This window comes from Ochotona curzoniae, unplaced genomic scaffold, assembly GCF_017591425.1.
Source record: "Ochotona curzoniae isolate NIBS_2020 unplaced genomic scaffold, NIBS_Ocur_1.0 contig_4792, whole genome shotgun sequence".
Classification (NCBI taxonomy): domain Eukaryota; kingdom Metazoa; phylum Chordata; class Mammalia; order Lagomorpha; family Ochotonidae; genus Ochotona; species Ochotona curzoniae.
Window position 1 is genome coordinate 2,557,383 of NW_024466389.1, and position 23,495 is coordinate 2,580,877.

The window sequence follows — 23,495 nt, forward strand, 5'->3', positions numbered from 1 at the left end:
CCCCTGCCAGACTGGGTCCAGGTGAGCCCCAGGCCCGGCTGAGAGAAGCAGCCTGCCCGTCAAGTGCAAGTCAGGAACGTCGTGTCCCCAGCAACCTGACCTGGGTTGAGCACGGGCTGCGTGATGTCCCCGTTTCTCCACTTGGTCTCCATGCGCTCCAGTTTCTGCGCCTCGTAGCGCTTTCGGCCCTCCTCCTCCTGTTCCTGCCGGGAATACTGCAGAAGCCACCCAGCATCAGGTCAGCAGCACCCAACCTGGCCACGGCCCGGCCCCCCGCACCCAGCCCTGCCCTGCATGGCCTGGCCTCCCCCACACCCTGCCCTGCACGGCCTGGCCCCCCGCACCCAGCCCTGCCCTGCACGGCCTGGCCTCCCCCGCACCCTGCCCAGCCCCGCTGCACCCTGCCCTGCCCGGCCTGGCCCCCCGCACCCAGCCCTGCCCTGCCGCACCCTGCCCTGTACAGCCTGGCCCCTGGACTCAGCCTGGCCACGGCCTGGCCCCTTGTACCCTGCCCTGCACGGCCTGGCCTCCCCTGCACCCAGCCTGGCCCCCCGCACCCTGCCCGGCCACGGCCTCCCAAGCCTGGGCAGCAAGCTCCTGGGTGCCCAATGTTTTGCACCTATGCCTGTGACTGCCTAAATTTTAACACCTGTTTCATAAGCAACAAGAATATGAGGGAGGTGGAAATCCCACAGGACCCCATTGCACTGAGACACCCGGGAGCCAGGCTCGCAAGGACCGCCCGTGAGTGCGGGCTTCAGAGAACTTATGAAAAACGCAAATCCTGAAAACAGTAAGTGGCTTTCAGACTTCCTCACACTAAAACAAACTCATCTTTGAACTTCACTTTCCACCACGTTTTTGAAGAGGACCACATAAACAGGTCTATCAGACTCCCGTGGCACTCAGACATGTCTCACTGTCTCACCGTGTCATCGTGATGTCATTTATGTAACCACACAAGGACATTTCAATCGCCCCCAATTTACCCCGAGAAGCCCCTGTCACACTGACAAGCCTCAGCCACCTCTTCCTTCCTAAGATTTGTTTTGAGTCACAAACCATAGAATCCAGGGCTAAGGAAGCACGGTGCCCACGTCCCGAGCCCGGGCTGCCTGCTCATCACTCCTCGGCGGCGTCTCAGCCCACACTGAGGAGGCCCGGGGCTCTGGTGGCCGCACAAGCTTTGAGCCAGAAGCCCCCAGTGAATGTGACACAAGGATCTTGGGGCACAGTGGGGCTGCCGGGTTTCTCTGGTTCATTTGATGCCCTCTGGCCTATGCCCAGGACTCGCTGAACTCCCCACGCAGGACAGCTCCTCTCACTGAGGGGCCCACAGGTGCTCTGTGCTGGTCCCAGGCTGGGTCTTGTGGCTTGTCTGCCCCTGCCCCCAGACCCAGCCCCTTCACCTGGGCCCCTCCGTCCTTGCTGCCCATTCGCCTCTGTCTCTTCATTCACTCAGCTGACATTCCCAGCTGAGCCTGCAGGGAAGCCATGAACTCAGAGAACCTGTGGGTTCCACTCTGCCCTGCAGGTGCCTGCTTCCGGTGTGAACCTGCTTCCGGCGGTAGAGTTGGGCCTCGACTTCCCTGCTTGTGACTCAGCTGCACGGGGCGGACCACCTCCCGGCCTCAGCCCTTGCTGCCAGACAGTCCATCTTCCAAAGCAGCTCAGAAGGGAACAGCAGTGAGGGGTGGGGAAGGTGGGGGTGTGGGTTCAGCAGAGACCCACCACGGGAGCTGCGTAAGTGGCCGTGAGTAATTTAACTTTCCCTCCAGAAGCAGGCTCTCTCCTGATGCCCCACCGAGCCTGTGTGCCTCTATGTGAGATGTGCAAACAGAGGTCAGAGGCCTTCCAAAGCTCTGAAAATTTTTTTGCTTATTTTTATTGGAAAGGCAGATCAGATTTACAGAGAGGAGAGACAGAGAGAAAGATCTTCCATCCACTGGTTCACCCCCAAGTGGCTGGAGCTGAGCCAGGAGCTTCCTCCGGGTCTCCCACGCGGGTGCAGGTCCCAACCTTTGGGCCGTCCTCGTCTGCTTTCCCAGGCCACAGGCAGGGAGCTGGGTGGGAAGTGGAGCAGCTGGGACATGAACCAGAGCTGATATGGGATCCCAGCACTTGGAAAGTCAGGATTTAGCCATTGAGCCATGGTGCCAAGTCCGAAAGACTTTTTTCTGAATGATTTATTTTGAAAAGCATATTTACCGGGGCCAATGCATGGTAAAGAATGCCAAGTCTTGGGCCTAGCACAGTAGTCTAGTGGCTAAGTTCTTGCCTTGCATGTGTCAGGATCCTATATAAGCACCAGTTCATATCCCAGCTGTTCCACTTCCCATCCAGTTCCCTGCTTGTGGCCTGGGAAAGCAATCGAGGACGGTCCAAAGCCTTGAGACTCTGCACCCACATGGAGACCCCGAAAAAGCTCCGGGCTCCTGGCTTCGGATCACCTCAGCTGGCCATTGTGGTGACTTAGGGAATGAATCAGCTGATGGAAGATCTTTCTCTCTCTCTCTCCTCTCTGTATATCTGCCTTTCCAATATAATAATAATAATAATAATAATAATAATAATAATAATAATAATAATAAAACAAAACCAGGAATCCTAAGTCTGCTTGCAGCACTGGCATCCTATACGGATGCTGGTTCGTCTCAGCTAGTCCACTTCCGCGCAGCTCCTGCTCATTTGCCTGGGGAAGCAGGGGGGAGCACCCTAGGTACTTGGGTCCCTGCACCCAAGAAGCTGCTGGCTCCTGGCTTCAGACTGGCTCAGCTCCAACCACTGTGGCCATTTAGGGAGTGAGCCAGCAGGTAGAAGACCTTTCTCTCTGTAAATCTGCCTCATCGTGCCCCGCCCCCCCCCCCAAAAAAAAGAAGGAAAGAAAAAGAAATTCCCATCTCAGCTGAGCAGGAAGCACCCTAGGTAGAACAGGCAGGGGCAGACGCACCAGCCCAGGGGTGGGTGCCAGCAGTGTCCCCCGGGGGGCCGTCTCCATCTGGAGCCTCAGCAGAATGCAGCAAGGATGAAGGTCTTTGTTGTTCTTGGTTAGGACAAGGTCGCACGGAATGGCGTGGGCTCTAATGCAAGGGCTGGCGTTCTCACAGACACAGCGGAAGGCAAGCCAGTGAGACCAGAGACACGGGGTGATGAGCTGTGAGCCCCAGACACCTGCAAAGGCTGGAGGCGGCCAGGAGCGTCTGCAAAACTTCAGAGTGGCTCTGGCTACTCCCTGACCAAGACTGCTGGCCTGGGGACCACAGAGTAAGCTTCCTTTGGTGAAGGCTACCACTCCATGCCACTTCCCAGCAGCCCAGGGCACCAGGACGGGGAGCTGCGGGGATCCCAGAACTCTATCTACACCTGTCCATGATCAGTGGATTTCCCTGATGCCCAAGTATCAAAGGAGATAGTCACCAAGTCAGCCAGTCCAGGGGCCAATCACCCTGCCCAGCAAACAGTGAGTGGACACCCTCGTTTCATAAAAAGCCTAGAGCACACAACAGGTGCGCCCAGCAGCCAGCACATTCCCCCCCCCTCCCCCAATAAATCCCTAAAATCTAGGAAGGCTCCTAGTGCCTCAGTCAGGCACAGAGCTGGGGACAGGAACAGGAAGGCAGCCTTGAGGAGCCGGTCAGGCTCATGGTCCCAGAGGAACTGTGGCTGCAGAGAACACGTCCTCCCAGCCCAGCAACACAGCGTTCCTTAAGGCCTGCAGACAGAGACTGAGCCTTGGTCTTGGCCATGGGACAAACCCCAAGGGGGCAATGAGGACTGTGGGTGCTGTGAGCATGCAGTTTCCATCGCGCTGGCATGCAGACCCTGACCAGCAGCCCTCACTCGTCATCTCTAAAACTGCTGGACATCAGGGCAGGAGAGTGCTCCCAGCTGGGGCAGACACCGCTGCACCGTGGGCAGGGGGGTAGTGGCCAGCACCAGCCCTCAGACACAGCCATGGTCTCACTTCAGAAGCTGGGGTACCAGAGGAGCGGGGGAGGGGCTTGAGGGAATGGACGTATCCCCTTCCCCAAGCACCTGCCCTCCACAGGTCTGCCAGGACCCAGGACGAGCACAGCATATGTCTTCCATGCCAAGGAAGCTCCTGTCGGGCGGGCAGGCTCATGCTGTGCCCTTGTTCCCAGAGCTGAGACCAGAACCAGCTCCTGAGGCTTAGGCCCCGCAGCCTGGGGGTCCTAGCTCTCAGCTATAAAATGAATGAATGAAGCATGCACTAAGGACCCCCCACACCACATCCTCTGATCCAGCTGCTTCCTGACTTCCTCCCTGGCTGAATGAGTCAGTCACCTTCACCACACTGCAGGACCCAGCCTCTGCCCTCTGCACCCGAGAGAATAACCGGGGTGGGGGTCGCCTTACCACCACAGGAGGCACCTCCAGCACCTTGTCCACATTCTTGAGCGACAGGGGCACGTACCACAAGGTGGCCTTGTTGGTCAGCTTCTTGGTACCTGGTGAGAAGCCACAGGCATGACATTCTGGGACGGACACAGGGTGGGCACTGCTGGGCATCCAGAGGCTCCGACCCCCAGCCCTGCTCATCTCCTATCACTGTCTCTGGTCCCCTCCTCTAAGGCCACTTAGTCCTGTAGCCTGGGGTCACAGCCACAGTGCCAGCCGACACAGACAAGGCACCATGAGCCTGTAGACAAGCCCCTTTACCGCTCGGAGCCTCCCCTTGCCCCCCTGGCAGAGCCCCACAATGGGGCAGCTGACTCGGGCCACGCGGCTGAAGCCTGCTCAGCTGCCAAAGGCATCTCCACCTGGCATTTGCAGGAAGAGTCTGGTCACCGAGCAGCACTGCGGACAGTGGGGACAGCGGCTCAGGACCTGCTGCCCCTCTCCTGGTCAGCACCAACTGCGACGCTCAGGCACCGTGCAGCCCAATGCCCAGAGCACTCTTAGCGTCCCCGGGAGCCCCAGCAGACAGGGAAGCCCACTACCCACACGGGTGTGCACCTGCCGCGGGCTGGGGGCTGGGCCCAGGCAGAAAGGTCCCAAAGAGAGAGGGGATGGCCAGGCCCAGCACAGAGCCAGGGAGTCAACTCATCACAGCCCCCATTCTGTCGCCCCAGGAATCTCTTTGAAGCCCTTTCCCCCGGCACTTGAATTTCATGTTGGCCAACTCACAGTTCCAACCCAGAAGCCTTTGAGTGCCAAGGGATGGACACGCGGATGCTGCTTCCCCGGGGCAGGGCGCCCAGTCACAGAGCAACGAGGCTGCCGGGCAGGAAGACAGATCACTGGGCCCTGATCCCCGGGGGGAAGCCTGAAGCCCAGAGAGGTCTGCCTGTCATCCAGGTCACACAGCAACTCAGGGCCACTCTAAAGCCAGACTCCGGCCTCTCCAGCTCCAGGCATTTCAGAGATGTATCTCCAAGGATGCTATTATTTTTATTTATTCAGTTAACACACCTCCTGGGTGTGGGACCCGCCAGCTGCGCCAGCACCCACTGCCTCTCAGGGTGTGCACTAACAGGAAGCTGGACGGGAAGCAGCACGGATGGCATGTGGGCAGCCTGAGTGGCAGCCCATCCCGTGCAAGCAGGGAGGTCTGCCGGGCAAAGTGGCTCCTGTGACATCGGTGGCTCCAGGTGTAGGCCAGGGCAGTGCCAGTACAGGACATTGCACAGTGAGCAACTGGCATCGTCCCCACTGGGCCAAGTGGAGCTCGCTTCACACCAGTCACCTCGAGCCCCACGCCTCAGCTGGACCAAGGGTCAATCGAAAGGAGGCCAAAGCCCAGGTCTCCTGCCCACATCCAGCCGCTCCATCAGCCGGGGGCCACGGGCCGACCCAGGAGCTCTCTCCTCTGCACTTGGACCGAGAGTGAACCTGGGAGTAAACATTTCCTGCTGGACTCAGCCACGGCCACCTGACAAGCAGGTTTCCATGGAAACCCCAGTGGCCCTCCAGACCTAAACGAATGCCACGGAGCAGAAGGAGGTGCCCCTGTGAACGGCACTCCCCTTACCCATGGCCGTGAACAACACCAGCACCGAGACCTCTCCTTGGGACCTTAAAGCTTCCAGCCGTCGTGCCCACCTCACCGACTATCCTGACAGCCACAGAACGAGCATAAAGGGCAGCGCTTTGCGGCTTGTCTGCCCGTGCTGGCTCTGCCACCACCAGACAGGCGGCATGGCTGGTATCCCGAGACTCTCGGAGCAGAGTGTCGCCAGTCAGGCAGCTCAGCACCACAGACCCGTGCCTCTCTGCCCACCCTCTCTGCCATCAGAGGTCACTTGCCCGTTGGCCAGGTGCCCACTGTGTGCCAGGTCTCCCAGGCTCCCCTGCCAGCACACAGGTGGGCAGAAAATGGCCTGCAGGGTGCCCGAGATCGGCCCAGATCAGAGGTGGGAGAAGCGTGCAGACCATGCAGGTGAGCAGGGACACAGCAGAGAGCAGAGCCCACCCATCTCTGACCCAGTGGCTCGGCTGGATGCCGCCCACTCCATCCTGCCAGGGCATGGCCTGGGAGGCCGCAGGTGTGGCAGAGAACTGAAGTCCCTACTACCTCCATGTAAGACCCATATGTAACTCCTGGCTGCTGGCTCTGGCATGGCCCAGCCCTGTTGCAGTCCTGAGGAGTGGATGGGAAGCTATGGCTCGTCTCTGTTTTTTTATAAAAACAAAAATAACTTAAAAAGGAGGGGAAAAAAAGCAATGGGGTGTCCCATCCTATAGCAGTGGGTGCTAGGACCAGATAACCAAAAGATGCAGGAAAGCCAGCGTCCCACCGCCCAGCCCCCCCAGCTGGGGGACAGGCAGCTGCTTGCCTTCTGGGGCAACAAAGCCTAGGTTCAAATCCCAGGAGGGCAAGCAGCCCCAGCAGTGCCCGGCACCGCCCAGCTCCCCCCAGCTGCTCGTCTTCCGGGGCAACGAAGTCCCCGCTAAGTCCCAGGAGGGCAAGCAGCCCAGCGGTGCCCGAGGCCACACTCCATCACGGGGCAGCATTTTGTACCCACGCTTCCGGGAAGGAGGCCAGCAACTGCGACTGAGGGGCAGGGGGTCGTGGAGCAGCCCTGCCAGCCTGGGCCACCAACTTCCACAATCAGATAACGCTGTTTAATCAGTGATCAACAACCAAGAGGCGCCGGAGACAGCCGCGGCCTTCCCTCTGCAAAATGGGGTGACGGCCACCAGGCTGGGCAACATGGCTGAGTACAGGGGCGTCTCACCTGCTCCGAGCCTGCCCCTGGTTACAGCAAAGGCACAGGAGGGGCCGGTCCCCAGTGTGCCAGAGAACTTGCCAGGGACCCACCGATGGGCACGCTGGTTCCCCTTCCACCTCAGGCCCTGCCCTGCTGCCCAGCTGCCCAGGCCACGGCAGGACCGAGGTGACCCATCGTGATCACCCACGCTGAGAGGGCGATCGAATGCTCCCAATGGACAACTAACTGTGCCCCAGGTCCAGCCCCTTGTGGGTGGACAGCCTGGGGTGGGGAGGTGGCAGTGAGGCCAGAGGGCACAACAGGGTGGCCTGCCCATCCCCAGGCGGGTTATAAAAAGCGCGTGCGCCAACGAGGACAAGCTTTGCTCTCTTGTGGCTGCGTGGGAAGGAAATGGTTTCCATGGTTACCATGGCCAAGCGGTGAAGGTGCAGATGTACCTCAAGGCAAAGCTGTGCCCAGTAAGCTTCTGCGTCTGACCCCTTGAGATCCAGGCCGGTCTACTCCGGGCAGCTGGTGACCTCATGGGAGCAGCACCACCCGTGGCCTCTGAGGGTGAGCAGGACCGGGGGAGGCAGCGTGGAGGCCACGGCCAGCTGGACTCGCACTGGGCGCCGGGGATCAACTCCTACTCTAAGTACAATACTGGCTCAGGGTGCACCATTTCCCAAGTCGAACGGGGCACAGGAGGTGGGGACCACACCGCCGCCCTCCTGCTGTGTCCCAGCCCGGCCAAGTTACCTGTGAGGATGTTCTCAGACATCACGTTGACCTGCACTTCCACCGAGTGCTTGGAGGTGTACGTGATCTCCGCGCTGACGTGGGCCACCTCGCCAATGCACATGGGCGACAGGAAGTCGGTGCGCTCCACCCGGGCCAGGGCAGCCACGCAGCGCTCCTGGGGAGACCAGAGGGCGGTCAGTCCTGCCCAGCCCAGCTGCCCACCCGCGTCCTTGAGCCACACTCTGCACCGGCTCCAGTGTTTCTCGCATGGCTGCTCCTGACCCCCGAGGTTCCCAGGATGCAGAAGAGCCACAAGAGGGGCTGCAGGGGGATGGCACAGAACTGAGGGTGGGCCCTGTCCCACTTCTCAGCCACCTTGGGAAACCAGGGCAGGGGAGGACGCCCCCAGACACCCACAGCGGCCGTTTGCAGGCGTTTTGTCAGCTCGTTGGCTCACTTGCCTGGCTTCTCGTTTCACAGCTCTGGGCTGCTAGGCTTGGGCAGAGCTAAATATACACTCACTCAACACGCAGGAAAAAATACCCTGCTGGGCACGACGCGCTCTCTGCCAGCACTGCTCTATTTTTCAAAATCTGAATCTTACTTATCCTCCAATTGGGTGACCCTTTCTCAGGGCTCAAAACTCAAAAGAAGCCAAGAGCCCACCTCTGGTCACCCACAGGGAGGGTGCCCACGGCCCTGTGTCTGGAAGCATCGTGAACTTGCTCATGGGCATGGTGGCTTAGCAACAGCCACTTCTCTCCCAGGGCTTTGGAGGCCGGGACGCCCAAGATGGACGCTGGGCACTGTCGGAGAGACCAAGGCATCTTCAGACTGCCCCGCATTGGGCAGGCGACAGGCCAGGGCGGTGGGCCTGACGGCCTGGGCCAGCTCTGACAGCAAGTTCATGCTGCCGGCACCGTTACCAGGGCTGAGAAAAGCTGCCCACAGTCGGCGACGTGTACAGCAAGTGGCAGCATCGCCAGCCTGGCAAGTGTGGGTATGTGTATGGGGGTCCCTGCTCTCCCACCTGGCTCTGGGTCAACATGCAAATGCCCAGGCTGGTTCAAACCCAGAGCGCGCCCTTGGGGAGATGGCTGGGCTCATGCAGGTGGTTCTCACATACAGGCTCGGGGCCCCAGTGACCAAGTCTGCTGCTACCCACACCCTAGGAACAAGTCTCAGAGAGACAAAGAGGCAGGGCAAGGAATTACAGTGGCCAGAAAATGTCCCCGGCAAGGCTGGCCGGGGTGGACGGTGTCCCCCTCTCTGACTTGTTGTGCTTGTCGCCCCCACTCCAGAAGCAGGTTACACTAAAGCCAGAGCCAGCAGCACTTTCACCTCCACGCCAACGTACGGCGCTATGGCACCACCCACTGGCAGAAGCGGGAAAGACAGGGTGACCTGGAGCCAGGCAGGGCCAGGGGTGGCCCGAGTTCGAGCCAGCAGGCACTGCTCTCAGCAGGGAAGGGCACTGGGACTCACACTGGCAGTAGTGGCTCTGCGCTGGTGACCGTGACCTGCCAGCTGCGGCAAGCTCCACGAGACCCTGAGAGGCGGCTCGAGCAGGCACAGCCCCAAGCGACAGCTCCAGGCCTGGGGCTCCACCCTGAGTCTTGGTCTCTGTGAAAACAGACACTAGAGGACACTGCCAGCCCATTGCGGCTGTGAGGAGCCCTGGGGCTCCAAATGCCAGGAGAGGCAGCTGTGCCCTGCCCATGGGTGGGGACTTAACTGTGTTCACAAGGGCCAAGTGTGTGGAGTCATGCTGGGCACCCAGGAGGGCCCTGCTCTCGTGCCCACCCGCAGGCACCCTGCCACGGCGGTAGCTTAGAGGCTATTGCCTCGTGTGACCTCTGGAAGACGGGAAGTTGTGCCGCTGTGAATGGAGCCAACAGAAGTGCTGCTCCGGCAGGTGTCGGAGGGAGGGCCAGCACAGAACGTGCGTGCCAGCACACCTGCAGGGTGCACAGCCAGAAGCCATCACAGGCTCTGCTCCCTGGATTCAGCAGGCACTTCACGGTTGCTTAGCAGATGACAGCAAGTACTCAGATGGGATTCAGCGAGGGGGGCGTGTGTGGACGGAGGCGGGAGACGCTGAGGACCCTGGCTGCTGCTGGAGAGTAACCAAGGTGGGCAGGGACTGGCAGGTGGAGAGCGGCCGAGGCGGGCAGGGCCCGGCAGGTGGAGAACCGAGGCGGGCAGGGCCCAGGTGATCCACCAGGAGGCTGTGCCCAGCACAGTGGGCAGCACAATGGCAGAGGCTGGGGAAGCTGCTCAGTGGAACCAGGAGCTGGGCATGGCAAGTCAGTGAGGAGACAGGCGGCTGCAGAGTGACTGCGGCAGAAGGCCGCCTGGCCACCCCAGTCCAAGAGCCCCTTGCGCTCAGAGGCAGCGCCAGCACCGAGACGGGAAGCACGTCAGGTGAGCCCGGACAGGGCACTTGGTTTTTCTTCCCTTTCTTCTTTCTTTTTAAAATTTCATTTTTGGGGCCCGGCGCGGTGGCGCAGTGGTTAAGGTCCTCACCTTGCACACCCGGGATCCCATATGGGCGCCGGTTCTATCCTGGCAGCCCCCCCTTCCCTTTCAGCTCCCTGCCTGTGGCCCGGGAAAGCAGTCGAGGACGGCCCAAAGCTTTGGGACCCTGCACCCGCGTGGGAGACCCGGAAGAGGCTCCTGGCTTCGGATCGGCATAGCATCGGTCGTTGCGCTCACTTGGGGAGTGAATCATCGCACGGAAGATCTTCCTCTCTGTCTCTCCTTTCCAATAAAAAAAAATAATAAAAATAAATCTTTTTAAAAAATTATTTTTGTTCAAAAGGCAGATTTTACAGAGATGGATAGAGTTTTTTTTAAAAAAATTTATTATTTTTATTGGAAAGGCAGATTTACAGAAAGGAGAGAGGGACAGATCTTAGATCTTCCGTCCACTGGTTCACCTCCCAAGTGGCCTCAATGGAGCTGAGCCAAAGCGAAGCCAGGAGCCAGCAGCCTCCCTCTGGGTTTCCCACATAGGTGCAGGTGCAGGGAGCTGGAGGGAAGTGGAGCAGCTGGGACAGGAACCAGTACCCATAAGGGATCCCGGCGTATGCAAAACAAGAAGTTTAGCTACTAGGCTATAGAGCTGGGCCCGACACAGAGATCTAACCATCGTTTCACTCTCCAAATGGCTCAGTGACCAGAGCTGAACTGACCCACAACCAGGAGCCAGGAGTTTCCTCTGGGTCTCCCACATGGCTGCAGGATCCCAAGGACTTGTTTGACCCATCCTCCAGTGCTCTCCCAGGCCACAAACAGGGAGTTGGATCAGAACTGGAACAGCCAAGAATCAGACTGGCACTCATAAGGGATGCCAGTGCCTGCAGGTGCAGGCTTGCCTACTATGCCATCACGCCTGCCCCACCTGCTCCACTTCCAACCCAGCTTCCTATCAATGTATGGTAGGTTCAGCTGCCACTTGGGAGGCCACAGGTCACATGAATGTTAGCTTGCTTCCAGGCTTCTAGGCCGCTTCGCTTGACCCAGCACTGCGCTCTGACCCAGCACTCCACTCTGACCCAGCACTGCACTGACCCAGCACTGCGCTCTGACCCAGCACTGCACTGACCCAGCACTGCGCTCTGACCCAGCACTGCGATCTGACCCAGCACTGCGCTCTGACCCAGCACTGCGCTCTGACCCAGCACTCCACTCTGACCCAGCACTGCACTGACCCAGCACTGCGCTCTGACCCAGCACTGCGCTCTGACCCAGCACTCCACTCTGACCCAGCACTGCACTGACCCAGCACTGCGCTCTGACCCAGCACTGCGCTCTGACCCAGCACTCCACTCTGACCCAGCACTGCACTGACCCAGCACTGCGCTCTGACCCAGCACTGCGCTCTGACCCAGCACTCCACTCTGACCCAGCACTGCACTGACCCAGCACTGCGCTCTGACCCAGCACTGCACTGACCCAGCACTGCGCTCTGACCCAGCACTGCGCTCTGACCCAGCACTCCACTCTGACCCAGCACTGCACTGACCCAGCACTGCGATCTGACCCAGCACTGCGCTCTGACCCAGCACTGCACTGACCCAGCACTGCGCTCTGACCCAGCACTGCGATCTGACCCAGCAGTGCACTGACCCAGCACTGCGCTCTGACCCAGCACTGCGCTCTGACCCAGCACTCCACTGATCCAGCACTCCGATCTGACCCAGCACTGCTCTCTGACCCAGCACTGCGCTCTGACCCAGCACTGCACTGACCCAGCACTGCACTGACCCAGCACTGCACTGACCCAGCACTGCGCTCTGACCCAGCACTGCACTGACCCAGCACTGCGCTCTGACCCAGCACTGCGCTCTGACCCAGCACTCCACTCTGACCCAGCACTGCACTGACCCAGCACTGCGATCTGACCCAGCACTCCGCTCTGACCCAGCACTGCACTGACCCAGCACTGCGCTCTGACCCAGCACTGCACTGACCCAGCATTCCACTCTGACCCAGCACTGCACTGACCCAGCACTGCACTGACCCAGCACTCCACTCTGACCCAGCACTGCGCTCTGACCCAGCACTCCGCTCTGACCCAGCACTCCACTCTGACCCAGCACTGCGCTGACCCAGCACTGCGCTCTGACCCAGCACCGCACTGACCCAGCACTGCACTGACCCAGCACTGCGCTCTGACCCAGCACTGCACTGACCCAGCACTGCACTGACCCAGCACTCCGCTGACCCAGCACTGCACTGACCCAGCACTCCACTCTGACCCAGCACTGCTCTGACCCAGCACTCCACTCTGACCCAGCACTCCACTGACCCAGCACTCCACTGATCCAGCACTCCGATCTGACCCAGCACTGCTCTCTGACCCAGCACTGCGCTCTGACCCAGCACTGCACTGACCCAGCACTGCGCTCTGACCCAGCACTGCACTGACCCAGCACTCCACTCTGACCCAGCACTGCACTGACCCAGCACTGCACTGACCCAGCACTGCACTGACCCAGCACTGCGCTCTGACCCAGCACTCCGCTCTGACCCAGCACTGCACTGACCCAGCACTGCGCTCTGACCCAGCACTGCACTGACCCAGCACTGCGCTGACCCAGCACCGCACTGACCCAGCACTCCGATCTGACCCAGCACTGCGCTCTGACCCAGCACTGCACTGACCCAGCACTCCACTCTGACCCAGCACTCTGCTCTGACCCAGCACTGCTCTGACCCAGCACTGCTCTGACCCAGCACTGCTGATGCTCCTGGAGAAGCAGTGGAGGACGGCCCCCACGCTGGGGCCTCTGCTTCCCGCAGGGCTCCTGGCTCTGCCATGGCCAAGCTCTGGCCTTGAAGCCATCTGGGGAGTGACTCAGCGCAGGGAAGTTCTCTCTTCCTCCACCCCTGTCTCTCTTTCTAACTGTGACTTTCAAATACTTTTACTTTTATTATTAGGCCCTGGTATTCTCCTTACCTCCTCCCAAAGTTCCCTCCCCCTTTCCACTGAGTTCCTCTATATTATTTTTTTCTATTATTTATTTTTTAAAACGATCTTACTTAGTTGATCAGGGAACAAATAGTTCTTCATAAGCAGTCATATGTCTATCATTATGGGCTTGGACAATAGCAGAGTCCAGCCTTCTATTGTTGAGGTATAGTGAACAGTTTCATTGGGAGTCCATCTTTATCTGGAAGTAGAGATGCATGCTGTATTGTATCCTCACATCTGGATATGATGGTCTCCATTACACAGTTACTATACATCCCCTTAAATGAAGAGCCACAAAACAAAATCAACAGGAAGAAGAAATTTAAAATGCCATGAAGTTAAATAACATGCAATTGAATGGCTAATGTGTCACTGAAGAAATGAAAAACAAAATCAAGAACCTTCTTGAGGAAAATGATGCTACTGTGTGTCTATGAGTCAGTGAAGAATTTAATAAAGTGTTTCTGAAGAGATGAAACTAAATTAAAAAAATTGAAATCCATGAGATATAGTTTCTGCTGATCTTTGTTGGTGAGATATGTCTCCTGTAGGCAACAAATAGATGGGTTTTGTCTTTTTAATCCAGTCTATTAATCTATGATGTTTGATTGATGAGTTTAAGCCACTTAAGTTCAGGGTTAATATTAATGGGTGGTAATTTGGTCCTGTCATTTTAGCGACGAAATTCGGGAAATTTTCCCTTATTATTTCATTGAATACATTTTTAACCCCAGCTTTTCTTTCTGCACCTTCCGGGACTCCCACAACTCTCATTTTGGCCTTTTCATAGTGTCTTTCAATTCTTGAATACTTTTTTTAGCTTGACCCAGCCCTGCTTCCAGCTTTTGTTTCCTCCTGGTAATAGGAAATATCTTCCAATTCTAAGATTCTTTCTTCTGCTTCATTCATTCTATTTTGGAGATTCTCCACAGTAATTTTAATTTGTTCCACTGTATTTTTCGTTTCTGATATATCAGCTTTCATTTGATTCATTTCCTATGTGACATGTTCATTAACTTTCCTGAACTCCTGCTTTACATGCTTCTCGTTGGTAAGTTTTATACCAAATGTTTGAATTCTGCATCCCCTATTTTCTCGATGTCTTCCTCAGTGAACTCTGAGGTTGGCAATGGGTTTTGCTCCTCTGCAGGGGAGTTTTCAGTAATTTTCATTGTGCCTTTGTCTCTTCTTTTGCTCTTGGTCATTGTACTTCTGGTTAGCAGAGTCTTCTCCTTGGGGCAGGTTTCTAAGCTGTGTCACCCACAGGTCTACAATGCGATTTTACTTATTGCAGTTGGTACACAACTTTTTGCTTGCAACCACTTGTGCCACAACGTCCAGTGAGTTCCAGGTCTGGGTTCTTATGTTAGACTTCCACCGTGGTCTCTGTAGCCCCAGCTCTGGCTCACCACTCTCCACTTTCTGTGATACCGTGCTGAGACTGCACCGTTGTCTGTACTACCTTTTTCCCACTTCCGGTTGGAGCAGGTCCCAGGATTAGAGACACCAGGTGTCCTATATAGATAGGTTGTTGGTGGTGCTGATCTTATTTTCTTTTTTAAAGATTTATTTATTTTTATTACAAAGCCAGATATACAGAGAGGAGGAAAGACAAACAGGAAGATCTTCTGTCCGATGATTCACTCCCCAAGTGAGCACAATAGCCAGTGCTGTGCCGATCCAGAGCCAGAAGCCAGGAACTTCTTCCAGGTCTTCCACGTGGGTGCAGGTTCCCAAGGCTTTGGGCCGTCCTCGACTGCTTTCCCAGACCACAAGCAGGGAGCTGGATGGGAAGTGGAGCTGCCAGGATTAGAACCGGTGACCATATGGGATCCCGGCGCGTTCAAGGTGAGGACTTTAGCCACTAGGGCACTGTGCCAGGCCCGGTGGTGCTGATCTTGCCAGAACCTATTGGCCGTTAGGTCTGAGGGCCACATGGACCTATTTTGACCTGTACAAATCCACAGTCGGTGTTATTTTCCTGTGGAATCAGTACAATGCACTGAGCTCAGTGAGTTCTTGCCAAGCTCAGCACATGCGCAGCTCACTGTTGTCCCTGCAGTCTTAAAGCCTTTGCCACACTATATAAAACTGTACCAGAAATGAATAAAAAGAAGAAAAAAGAAGAAAAAAAAGATAATAATAATAATTAAAAAAAAAAAACGTACCAGATGTGCCACTTCTAGAGCTCCTGCTCTGCCGGCGTCGGGTCTGAGGGTCACCCGGGCCTGTCCTGGGTGGAACCTGTTGGATGCCACGTTGTTGCCGTTTGCTGAGCCAGAAATGAATTCACTCCAGCTCAGTGCATGCGCAGCACTATCCATAGCCTTTGCGCTGAACAAAACTGCACCCGATACAGATCTAGGGGGTGAACTGAGTTGTGAAACCCACCCTGTTCCTGGTCAAATCAAAAGACCAGCAGGGGGTCTGGCGCGGTGGCCTAGCGGCTAAAGTCCTCGCCTTGAACACACTGGATTCAATCGAGGACGGCCCAATGCTTTGGGATCCTGCACCTGCGTGGGAGACCTGGAAGAAGTTCCTGGCTCCTGGCTCTGGATTGGACAGCACCAGCCATTGCACTCACTTGGGGAGTGAATCATCGGATGAAAGATCTTCCTCTCTGTCTCTCCTCCTCTCTGTATATCTGACTTTGTAATAAAAATAAATCTTTTTTTTAAAAAAAGGGCCAGCAGCACAGGATGGGCGGTTCTTGGTCTGGTTCACCCACCCCCGGAGCTCCCCAGGTGACGTCCCTGCCCACCTTGTGGCTGGGGGAGTTCTGACTGCTGGTGGAGCTCAGATCGCCCCTCGCTGAATGCCGCTGGGGTATCAGTCTGAGACACACGCTGTTGTGTCCGTCGCTTTCCTGTGTCTGTCAGTGTCCAGGTGCCCCTCTGCTGTTCTGTCCTCTCCTGTTTGCTGGAATGTGCCCTGTCTGCTCCACATTGGATAATGCTTCTCCCTCTGTTTAAACATCCCTTACCCTGTTCCCCCATCTTGATTCTCTGACCAAATACTTTCCTTTAAAAAGAAGTAAATTCACAGACAGAAGGACAGCAGCAGCAGCTGTGGATGGGAGTGCCTCCACTCCACCCAGGGCCCCAGCACAGGCCCTCAGGGGCCAGCTGCAGGGCTCTCATCTACAGCCTGGTCCCCTCCCAGGCGTCCCATCTGTGCTGGGACCTCAGCCTCAAAGCCAGGCTTCTGGGCCTGGACCCACAGCCTGGACTGGCTGCCTGCCTCCCCCTGGGCCTCCAACAAGTACGCAGTCTCCTTGTGCCTTGATCTTTCTTTCCATCGGAGCATCTGTCTCCAAGGCTGCTGTGAGCACTGTGCAGGCTGAGCTCCTAGAGCTGGGCTCAGCGCCAGTAACACTCACAGCTGCAGACAGCCCCTCCCTTGCCCTGGCTCCCCACTCCTGGGGCCCACCTTCTGAAGCCCATCCCCATGCCAGGCTGAGGTCCTGCGCCCACAGGGCCTGCCCTTGCCCCAGCCACAGGGGCACCCGCATGGGCTGGTCCTTGAAAGCCATGCATGCCCGTCCCAGGGCCACCAGAGGGCACTCTCTGAAAGCACCCAAGGGCAGCCCTTCTCTCCCCGCCAGGCAGGCAAGCCCTTCTTAGAAGGGTTCCCAGGCCACTCACTCTCAATCCCCCACTATGCCCAGGTCGCCACGTCTGTGTTCACCCCACACACTATGGTTTGGTTCATCCTACACATGCACAGGCCCCATACACACACTGGTGGAGGTGTGCACACACAGCCTTCTAGTCCTTGCTGGAAGACCCACTGTCGACTGGGGCACAGCCCATGTGCTGCGGAGTGCCTTGTCACATCTCCCCAGGGTTGCCCTAATCCCCAGTGGATGGTTGTGGAGGCGCGGCTCTGGGGAGGAGCAGGTCTGGGGGCAGCCGTCCCACCAGAGGGCGCCACCTGCCAGAACCGGAATCTGGAGGCCCCTTCACCTTGGCCCATAGCCTCCAAAAATGCAGGCACACGTCCCTAGAACCAGGTATAGCCCCACCTGCGGGCCGCACTCGGCCCCCACCTTGCCACCCGCGCTGGCCTGGTCAGAACAAGCACACCCCCTCTGGGTCCCAACCCTACCCTGGCTCAGTAGAGAATGGGACCTGTGTGACACTCCCCCCAGCACCTCCCTCTCCCCAACCCCTTGCCCAACTCGACTCTCTCCCTGCCCAGCAGAGATGCCACAGCTGGTCTCGGGACACTGGCTATGGAGGTCACCGGCCTCAAGATGCCGCAGCTAAAGTGCTTCCCACGTCAAGGGCCAGTTCTGTCACCCTGGCCGACCTCCAAGGGGCAAGGGGCTGGCAGGACTGAGCCTGTGCGCCCGCCCCTGTGCCCAGCCCTGGGGTCACTTCTGGGCTGTAACTGGGGTACAGCCTCAGCCAGACACGGCTGCCGAGGGCTTCATGGCCAGCAGACAGCAGAGGCACTGAGCCATCACACACCCCCATCACTGTCACGGCCCAAAGTCTTCGAGATGCAGCCCTGTGAGGGCTGCCCCCAATCCTGTGGCTTCCCAGCCCTGCTCACGCAGTCATTCCTAGGCCGGGCGGCCCCCAGAAGCCCCTGGGGCCCGGTGCGGGGCCCTCCCCGGGCAGCCCGGGCCGAAGGCTCACCCCACTCTGGCTGTTACAGTGTCGGGTGCTCATGATGGCGCCTGCCTCCTCAATCATCTTCAGGATGGTCCCTCCGTGGACGTTGCCGGCCACGTTGGCGTCATCAGGCCTCATGATCCTAGGGCAGAGGGGAGAAGCAGGATGAGACCCCTGGGAGAAGGGACGCAAAGGGCCCTGAGCGATTGTGTGCTCCGCATGTGCGGTAGGCAGGCCAGGGCTAGTCCAGCAGGGCTCCGAGGAATGCACAGGGAACAGGGCACTCTCCCGCTGGGGCCGCAGGCTCCAGCCTGCCTGGGCCTTGGTGTGCGTACGGCCAAGATTCTAAGCCATCGGCAAACAGGCAGCCACTCAGCTGCAGGGGCCCCCACACACGGCCCCCCTCTGGGCTTCCTGGCAGGCACAAGCAGCTCACACCTCCACTGGGGCCCCCAAAACAAGCTCACAGGACCAGACGCCTTGGGCTCTGCGGGTTGTCAGACACTGGGTCTCGCCTGGGGAGCTGGTCAGGGCTCCCCATGGAGACAGAGACCAGCAACACCTCTGCCCGTCCTCGGTGACGAGTGGCTTCATCCCCACCTCAGGCACAGGAAACCTGCGCAAGGCCAGCAAGCCACTGGTCAATCCTGCATGGGCAGCCCTGGCCAAGCCTGGCTCCCTCCCAGGTAACTACCTGGCTTGTGAACTTGGCCTTCATTGGCTTTCGGCCCAGACATGTGTGACGGACAGCAAGTATAGGCCTGTGGTGCCCTGCAGCCTGGCTCGGGGCCAGGACCAGCACCGGGTCTGGCACCTCCCAACTGCCGTCAAAGTAGCTCAAAGATTGGACCAGGTGGGCGACCAGGGTAAACTGCCCTGGTCATCTGCCTGCCTCTAAAGTGGGCATCGTACCAGCCCCACCTCAGCGCACTGCAGGGAAAACGGAACCCGTGAGGGGCGGATGGCAGTACTGCCACGGTGGCAAAGCACACTGCTGGCAGCACATGTACCCCCGCCGTGAGGTCCTGCAGGCTGGAAGCTCCCAGGGGAACCAGAGACGCCATGTTCTACAGAAAGTGGCCACTGACCTCCCCTCCGCAGACAGCTCGTCGCACCTGCTGCCCAGCCCCAAAGTCCCCCTGCTTCTGCCCGAGACCTGGTCACCCTGCAGGCTCCCGGAGTGCCTGGGGGCAGTTACAGACAGCACCTGGAGAACCCGGGGGCAGTCAGCAGAGGGTGGGCAGCACAGGGCAGTCAGCACAGGGTGGGCAGCACAGGGTGGCAGCACAGGGCAGTCAGCACAGGGTGGCAGCACAGGGCGGTCAACACAGGATGGGCAGCACAGGGCGGTCAGCACAGGGTGGGCAGCACAGGGCGGTCAGCACAGGGTGGTCAGCACAGGGTGGGCAGCACAGGGCGGTCAGCACAGGATGGGCAGCACAGGGCGGTCAGCACAGGATGGGCAGCACAGGGCGGTCAGCACAGGGTGGTCAGCACAGGGTGGGCAGCACAGTGCGGTCAGCACAGGATGGGCAGCACAGGGCGGTCAGCACAGGGTGGGCAGCACAGGGCTCAGAGGGGAGCACCATGTGGTTCCTTAAGGTTTGTTTCAAACCACCAGGCGTTCTTAAAAATTGAGTTGATGGGGCTACAAGGTCCTGTCTTTGGAGATGCTTTTTATTGCTTGGCTACCCAGGGCGTGGTGAGTCTGTCCCCCGCCCCCCACCAGCGGGTTTTCACCCCTGGCCCCTCGCAGCTCAGCAGAGTGAGGCAGAGTTTGACCCCAGGATGGGCCTTCCAAGCTGGAATGGGTCCTGGACACTCATTCCAACCGGGCCAGCACCTTCATCTCCTGTGCCCACCTGCAGGGTGACTGGCCTGTCACTGACGCACTGGGAGCCCAAGCAGGGGCTGGCCCGTGTCCAGTGCGGCCGACTCCTGCCCTCCCCCAAGGCAGTGCCAGCACAAGGTCCCACCCACCTGAGGACAGGGAGTCTCTCCTTGGGGTGGGGGGGTTCTTCTTGGGGGGTTCCCCTTTGCCAGCAGCCTCTTCCTAGGCTGGATGGCCTGCATGTCATCTGTTCCCTTGCACTGAGCAGCAGTGAGGCAGCCCAGGACCAAGCAGGGCAGGATGGCTCAGCCGCTTGGGTTCCAGGAAGGAGAGCTGGGAAAAGCCCCTGGCTCCTGGCTTCAACCTGACCCAGCCCTAGATGGCAAATCCCTCTCTAACACTTTCAAATAAAAGTAAATATTTTTAAAACTAAATCATTTTAAAAAATAAAAGTGAGGGACCCAGCAACGTGGGCTAGTGGCTAACGTCCTCGGCTTGAGCACGCCGGGAACCCGTATGGGTGCTGGTTCTATTCCTGGCAGCTCCACTTCCCATCCAGCTCCCTGCTTGTGGCCTGGGAAAGCAGTTGAGAACGGCCCAAAGCCTTGGGACTCTGCACCCGTGTGGGAGTCCTGGAAGAAATTCCTGGCTTCTGGCTCTGGATCGGCACAGCACTGGCTATTGTGCTCACTTGGGGAGTGAATCATCAGACAGAAGATCTTCCCTCTCTGTCTCTCCTCCTCTCTGTATATCTGGCTTTGCAATAAAAAGAAATAAATCTTAAAAAAAAATAAATAAATAAAAGTGAGGAGCTGGCTGTGCGCCTTACGAGTCGCACACCATGGACACCAGACACCTGCTGTCCACACAGGGTCCCAGCCCTCACTGCTGTCCTCAGGGCACTCATGCCAGGAACTGCCGGCCAGCCTGCCCTGGCCTGGTCCTGCACCAAGCCCTGTCCTCTGTCCCCAGACCAACCAGCCACCCGGGAACAGTCAGTCAATGCCCACTTCGCCCCAAGGACCTGTAAGCTAACTCGGTTACTGTCTCGGGTCCCCCTTTGCCACTCACTTCCCCTACTGTCCACCATCAAGCTAGCTTAAGGCCAGGCAGGTGTAACAGGAACAGAGTGGACTGGGGGGCACACAGCTCCTCACGCAAGCCTGAGAATCCAGGATGCCCGAGCTGTGGGTTTTCAGAAAAACCCAGACGGTGAACTCAACGTGAATCCCCATGGCACCTGGGTCATCTCAGGTGACGCCAACCTGACACCTGACTCATGGGCACCCACCCTGGGGCCATGGCAGGCCTGCCTCCAACCCCACTGCCTGAAGGCAGGCAGGCCACTGCTGCCCTTATCAGCGTGGCCCTGGGCCTGTGGCCAGCAGTGGTCATGGCTACCGACTCACATGGCCCAACCCTCGCCTATGCCCGCCACTCCTGCCCAAGTCAGAACCACATCTAGCCAGCCGCCCACACCAGAACTACCGCTAACTCGTGCGAACACCGCCATACTGCCGGCGTCCCCTCAGGCTGGACAGCAAGACGACCACAAGGTCTCTGACGTAGCGGAGTAAACACAGTAAACACACGTCACAGAGCCACGCCCACCCTTGGGAACCCTCCCAGAGGAAGTGACGTCACCCTGACCAAGCCCTGGAAGGGAGCAGGAAGCAGGGTCAGCACAAGGGAGCAGCCCCCCAGGGCCAGGGCCTCACTCCCCGTGGGAGGGGAAGGCTGGAGCAGAGAGCTGAGCTCCTGGGAAGCCCTCAACTCAGGGCTGGGGAGGGGGCACCCACCTGGGGCCAAGCGCCTTGCTGCAAAGAGTGACCTACAATGCAGGAATCCAGGCACATCTGCTCTCCCTGCCAGGAAAGCACTAGAAGCCTTCAGAGATCCAGAACTTTCTCTGCCCTGCAGGGTTCCCAGCTGTACTTGCCAAAACACTGGTGTCTGGCAGGCACAGGTGGCCCTTCCCACTGCCCAGCCTGCATCCATCTACCCCAGCAATGTCTGGAGGAAGGGTCACTGTGACCTCAACAGGACTGCCACTGCCTGCCCATGTCCTGACCCAGCAATTCAGACACGAGCTGCCCACATCACCACACGCAACTCAGAGCCATTTACCACGTGGAAGACAGGCCGGTTCCTGTGCTCCTCATAGGGGGCAAGGGAGACGGAGATGCACAGGGCAGGACACTGGCCAACCTTGAGCAAGAGAGAGGGCACTGTCAGGAGGGGAGGAGCCTAGCAGGCGATGGGTGCAGATGGCTGCACACCCGTCACGGCCTCCCTCAGGTCTCCATCACTGTGACTGGTCAGCACTCGGCCCAGCATGCGCGGCACAGGGCCTGGAGCCCAGAGGGGTAGAGGGACAGGTGCCAAGCAGGCAGAGGACCCAGGCAGCCAGGAAGAGCCTCCCAGACAGCCTGCGTGTGGGCTGAACTCTGCCCCACCCGGGCACCTGGAGCAGAGCCTAAATCTGGAAATGGCTAATGGCAGATGGAACGGACTGGTATGAGATGGAAAGGGTGGGTCCCGATCTAACGCCCTATAAGGACAGGAGAGTCTGCATGTGGCCCTGGAGGCAGCCACACAGCAAGGGACAAGGCTACGAGCTGAGAACTCCACGGGGGAGGGGCCAGAGAGTAGGGGGACACCCCAGCCTCCTAACTGCAGAGGCAGCACCACCTCCTGCAACTCCGACCCCACACTTCCGGCCTCCGGACTGTGAGAGCAAAAGTTCCCATCATCTTTTTCCTCCCCTAAATATTTATTTTTATTTAAAAGGCAGAATTGGGCCTGGCACGATGACTCAATGACCAAATCCTCTCCTTGCAACCAGCAGGATCCCATATGGACACCACTTTGTGTCCCGGCTACTCCGCTTCCCACCCAGCCCCCTGCTTATGGCCTGGGAAAGCAGTGGAAAGTGGCCCAAAGCCTTGGGACCCTGTACCCACGTGGGACACCTGGAAGAAGCTCCTGGCTCCTGGTTTCAGATTAACCCAGCTCCCGCCATTGTAGCCACTTCATGAGTGAACCAGCAATTGAAAGATCTTTGTCTCTCCTTTTCTCTGTAATTCTGCCTTTCCAATAAAAATTAAATTTAAAAAAAAGGCAGAATTACAGAGAGACGCAGAGACAGAGAGAGATCTTCCATCCACTGGAAGATCCACTTCCCAAATGGCCACAACACCCAGAGCTGAGCCAAGCTGAAGCCAGGAGCCTCTTCCAAGTCTCCCACGTGCTCGCAGCTTCCCAAGAATTTGAGCAGCCGAGACACAAACCAGTGCCCATAAGGGATGCTGGCACCACAGAGGGAGGACTCTTATGCCAAAGTGCTGGCCCAGTTCCCACTGATTTTTAAGCCACCTGACTGGTGGTCATTTGTTGGCCTGCACCAGGAAGCTCACAGGTTCTTGCACAGGGGCCTTGTCTCTTTTTGCTCAGGCAGTGACGGGGGGCAAGGCAGCAGCCGTGGTGGCTCAGGCCCCAGCGCAGTGATGGTGGTGGCTGCCACAGGGTTAGAGTTAGGTCTTCCTGCCCTGCCCTGCCCTCAGCCAGAATCTCTGATTCTGACTCCAAAACTGCAGTGCTACTGTGGAGAAGACGTGGTGTGCCCGGTCACTACTGTGGCACATAAACACAGA

At 58.2% G+C, this 23,495-nt stretch overlaps 1 protein-coding gene across 2 annotated transcripts in view; it reads right to left on the bottom strand.

The window, feature by feature from the left end:
• The window catches only part of ACOT7 (acyl-CoA thioesterase 7), a 74,030-nt gene that overhangs the window by 31,110 nt on the left and 19,425 nt on the right, over nucleotides 1-23,495 (bottom strand). Inside the window, exons 1-5 of one of the 2 annotated variants that reach the window (XM_040987827.1) lie at nucleotides 21,642-21,750; nucleotides 18,036-18,153; nucleotides 7,932-8,088; nucleotides 4,378-4,469; nucleotides 101-215 (exon numbers count right to left, since the gene is read on the bottom strand). In XM_040987827.1, coding sequence (XP_040843761.1) covers nucleotides 101-215; nucleotides 4,378-4,469; nucleotides 7,932-8,088; nucleotides 18,036-18,149 — 478 coding nt within the window. In that variant the 5' untranslated portion in view covers nucleotides 18,150-18,153; nucleotides 21,642-21,750. Of the gene's footprint in view, nucleotides 1-100; nucleotides 216-4,377; nucleotides 4,470-7,931; nucleotides 8,089-18,035; nucleotides 18,154-21,641; nucleotides 21,751-23,495 lie in introns of those variants that run through there. The other variant, XM_040987826.1, reaches the window with a different exon arrangement.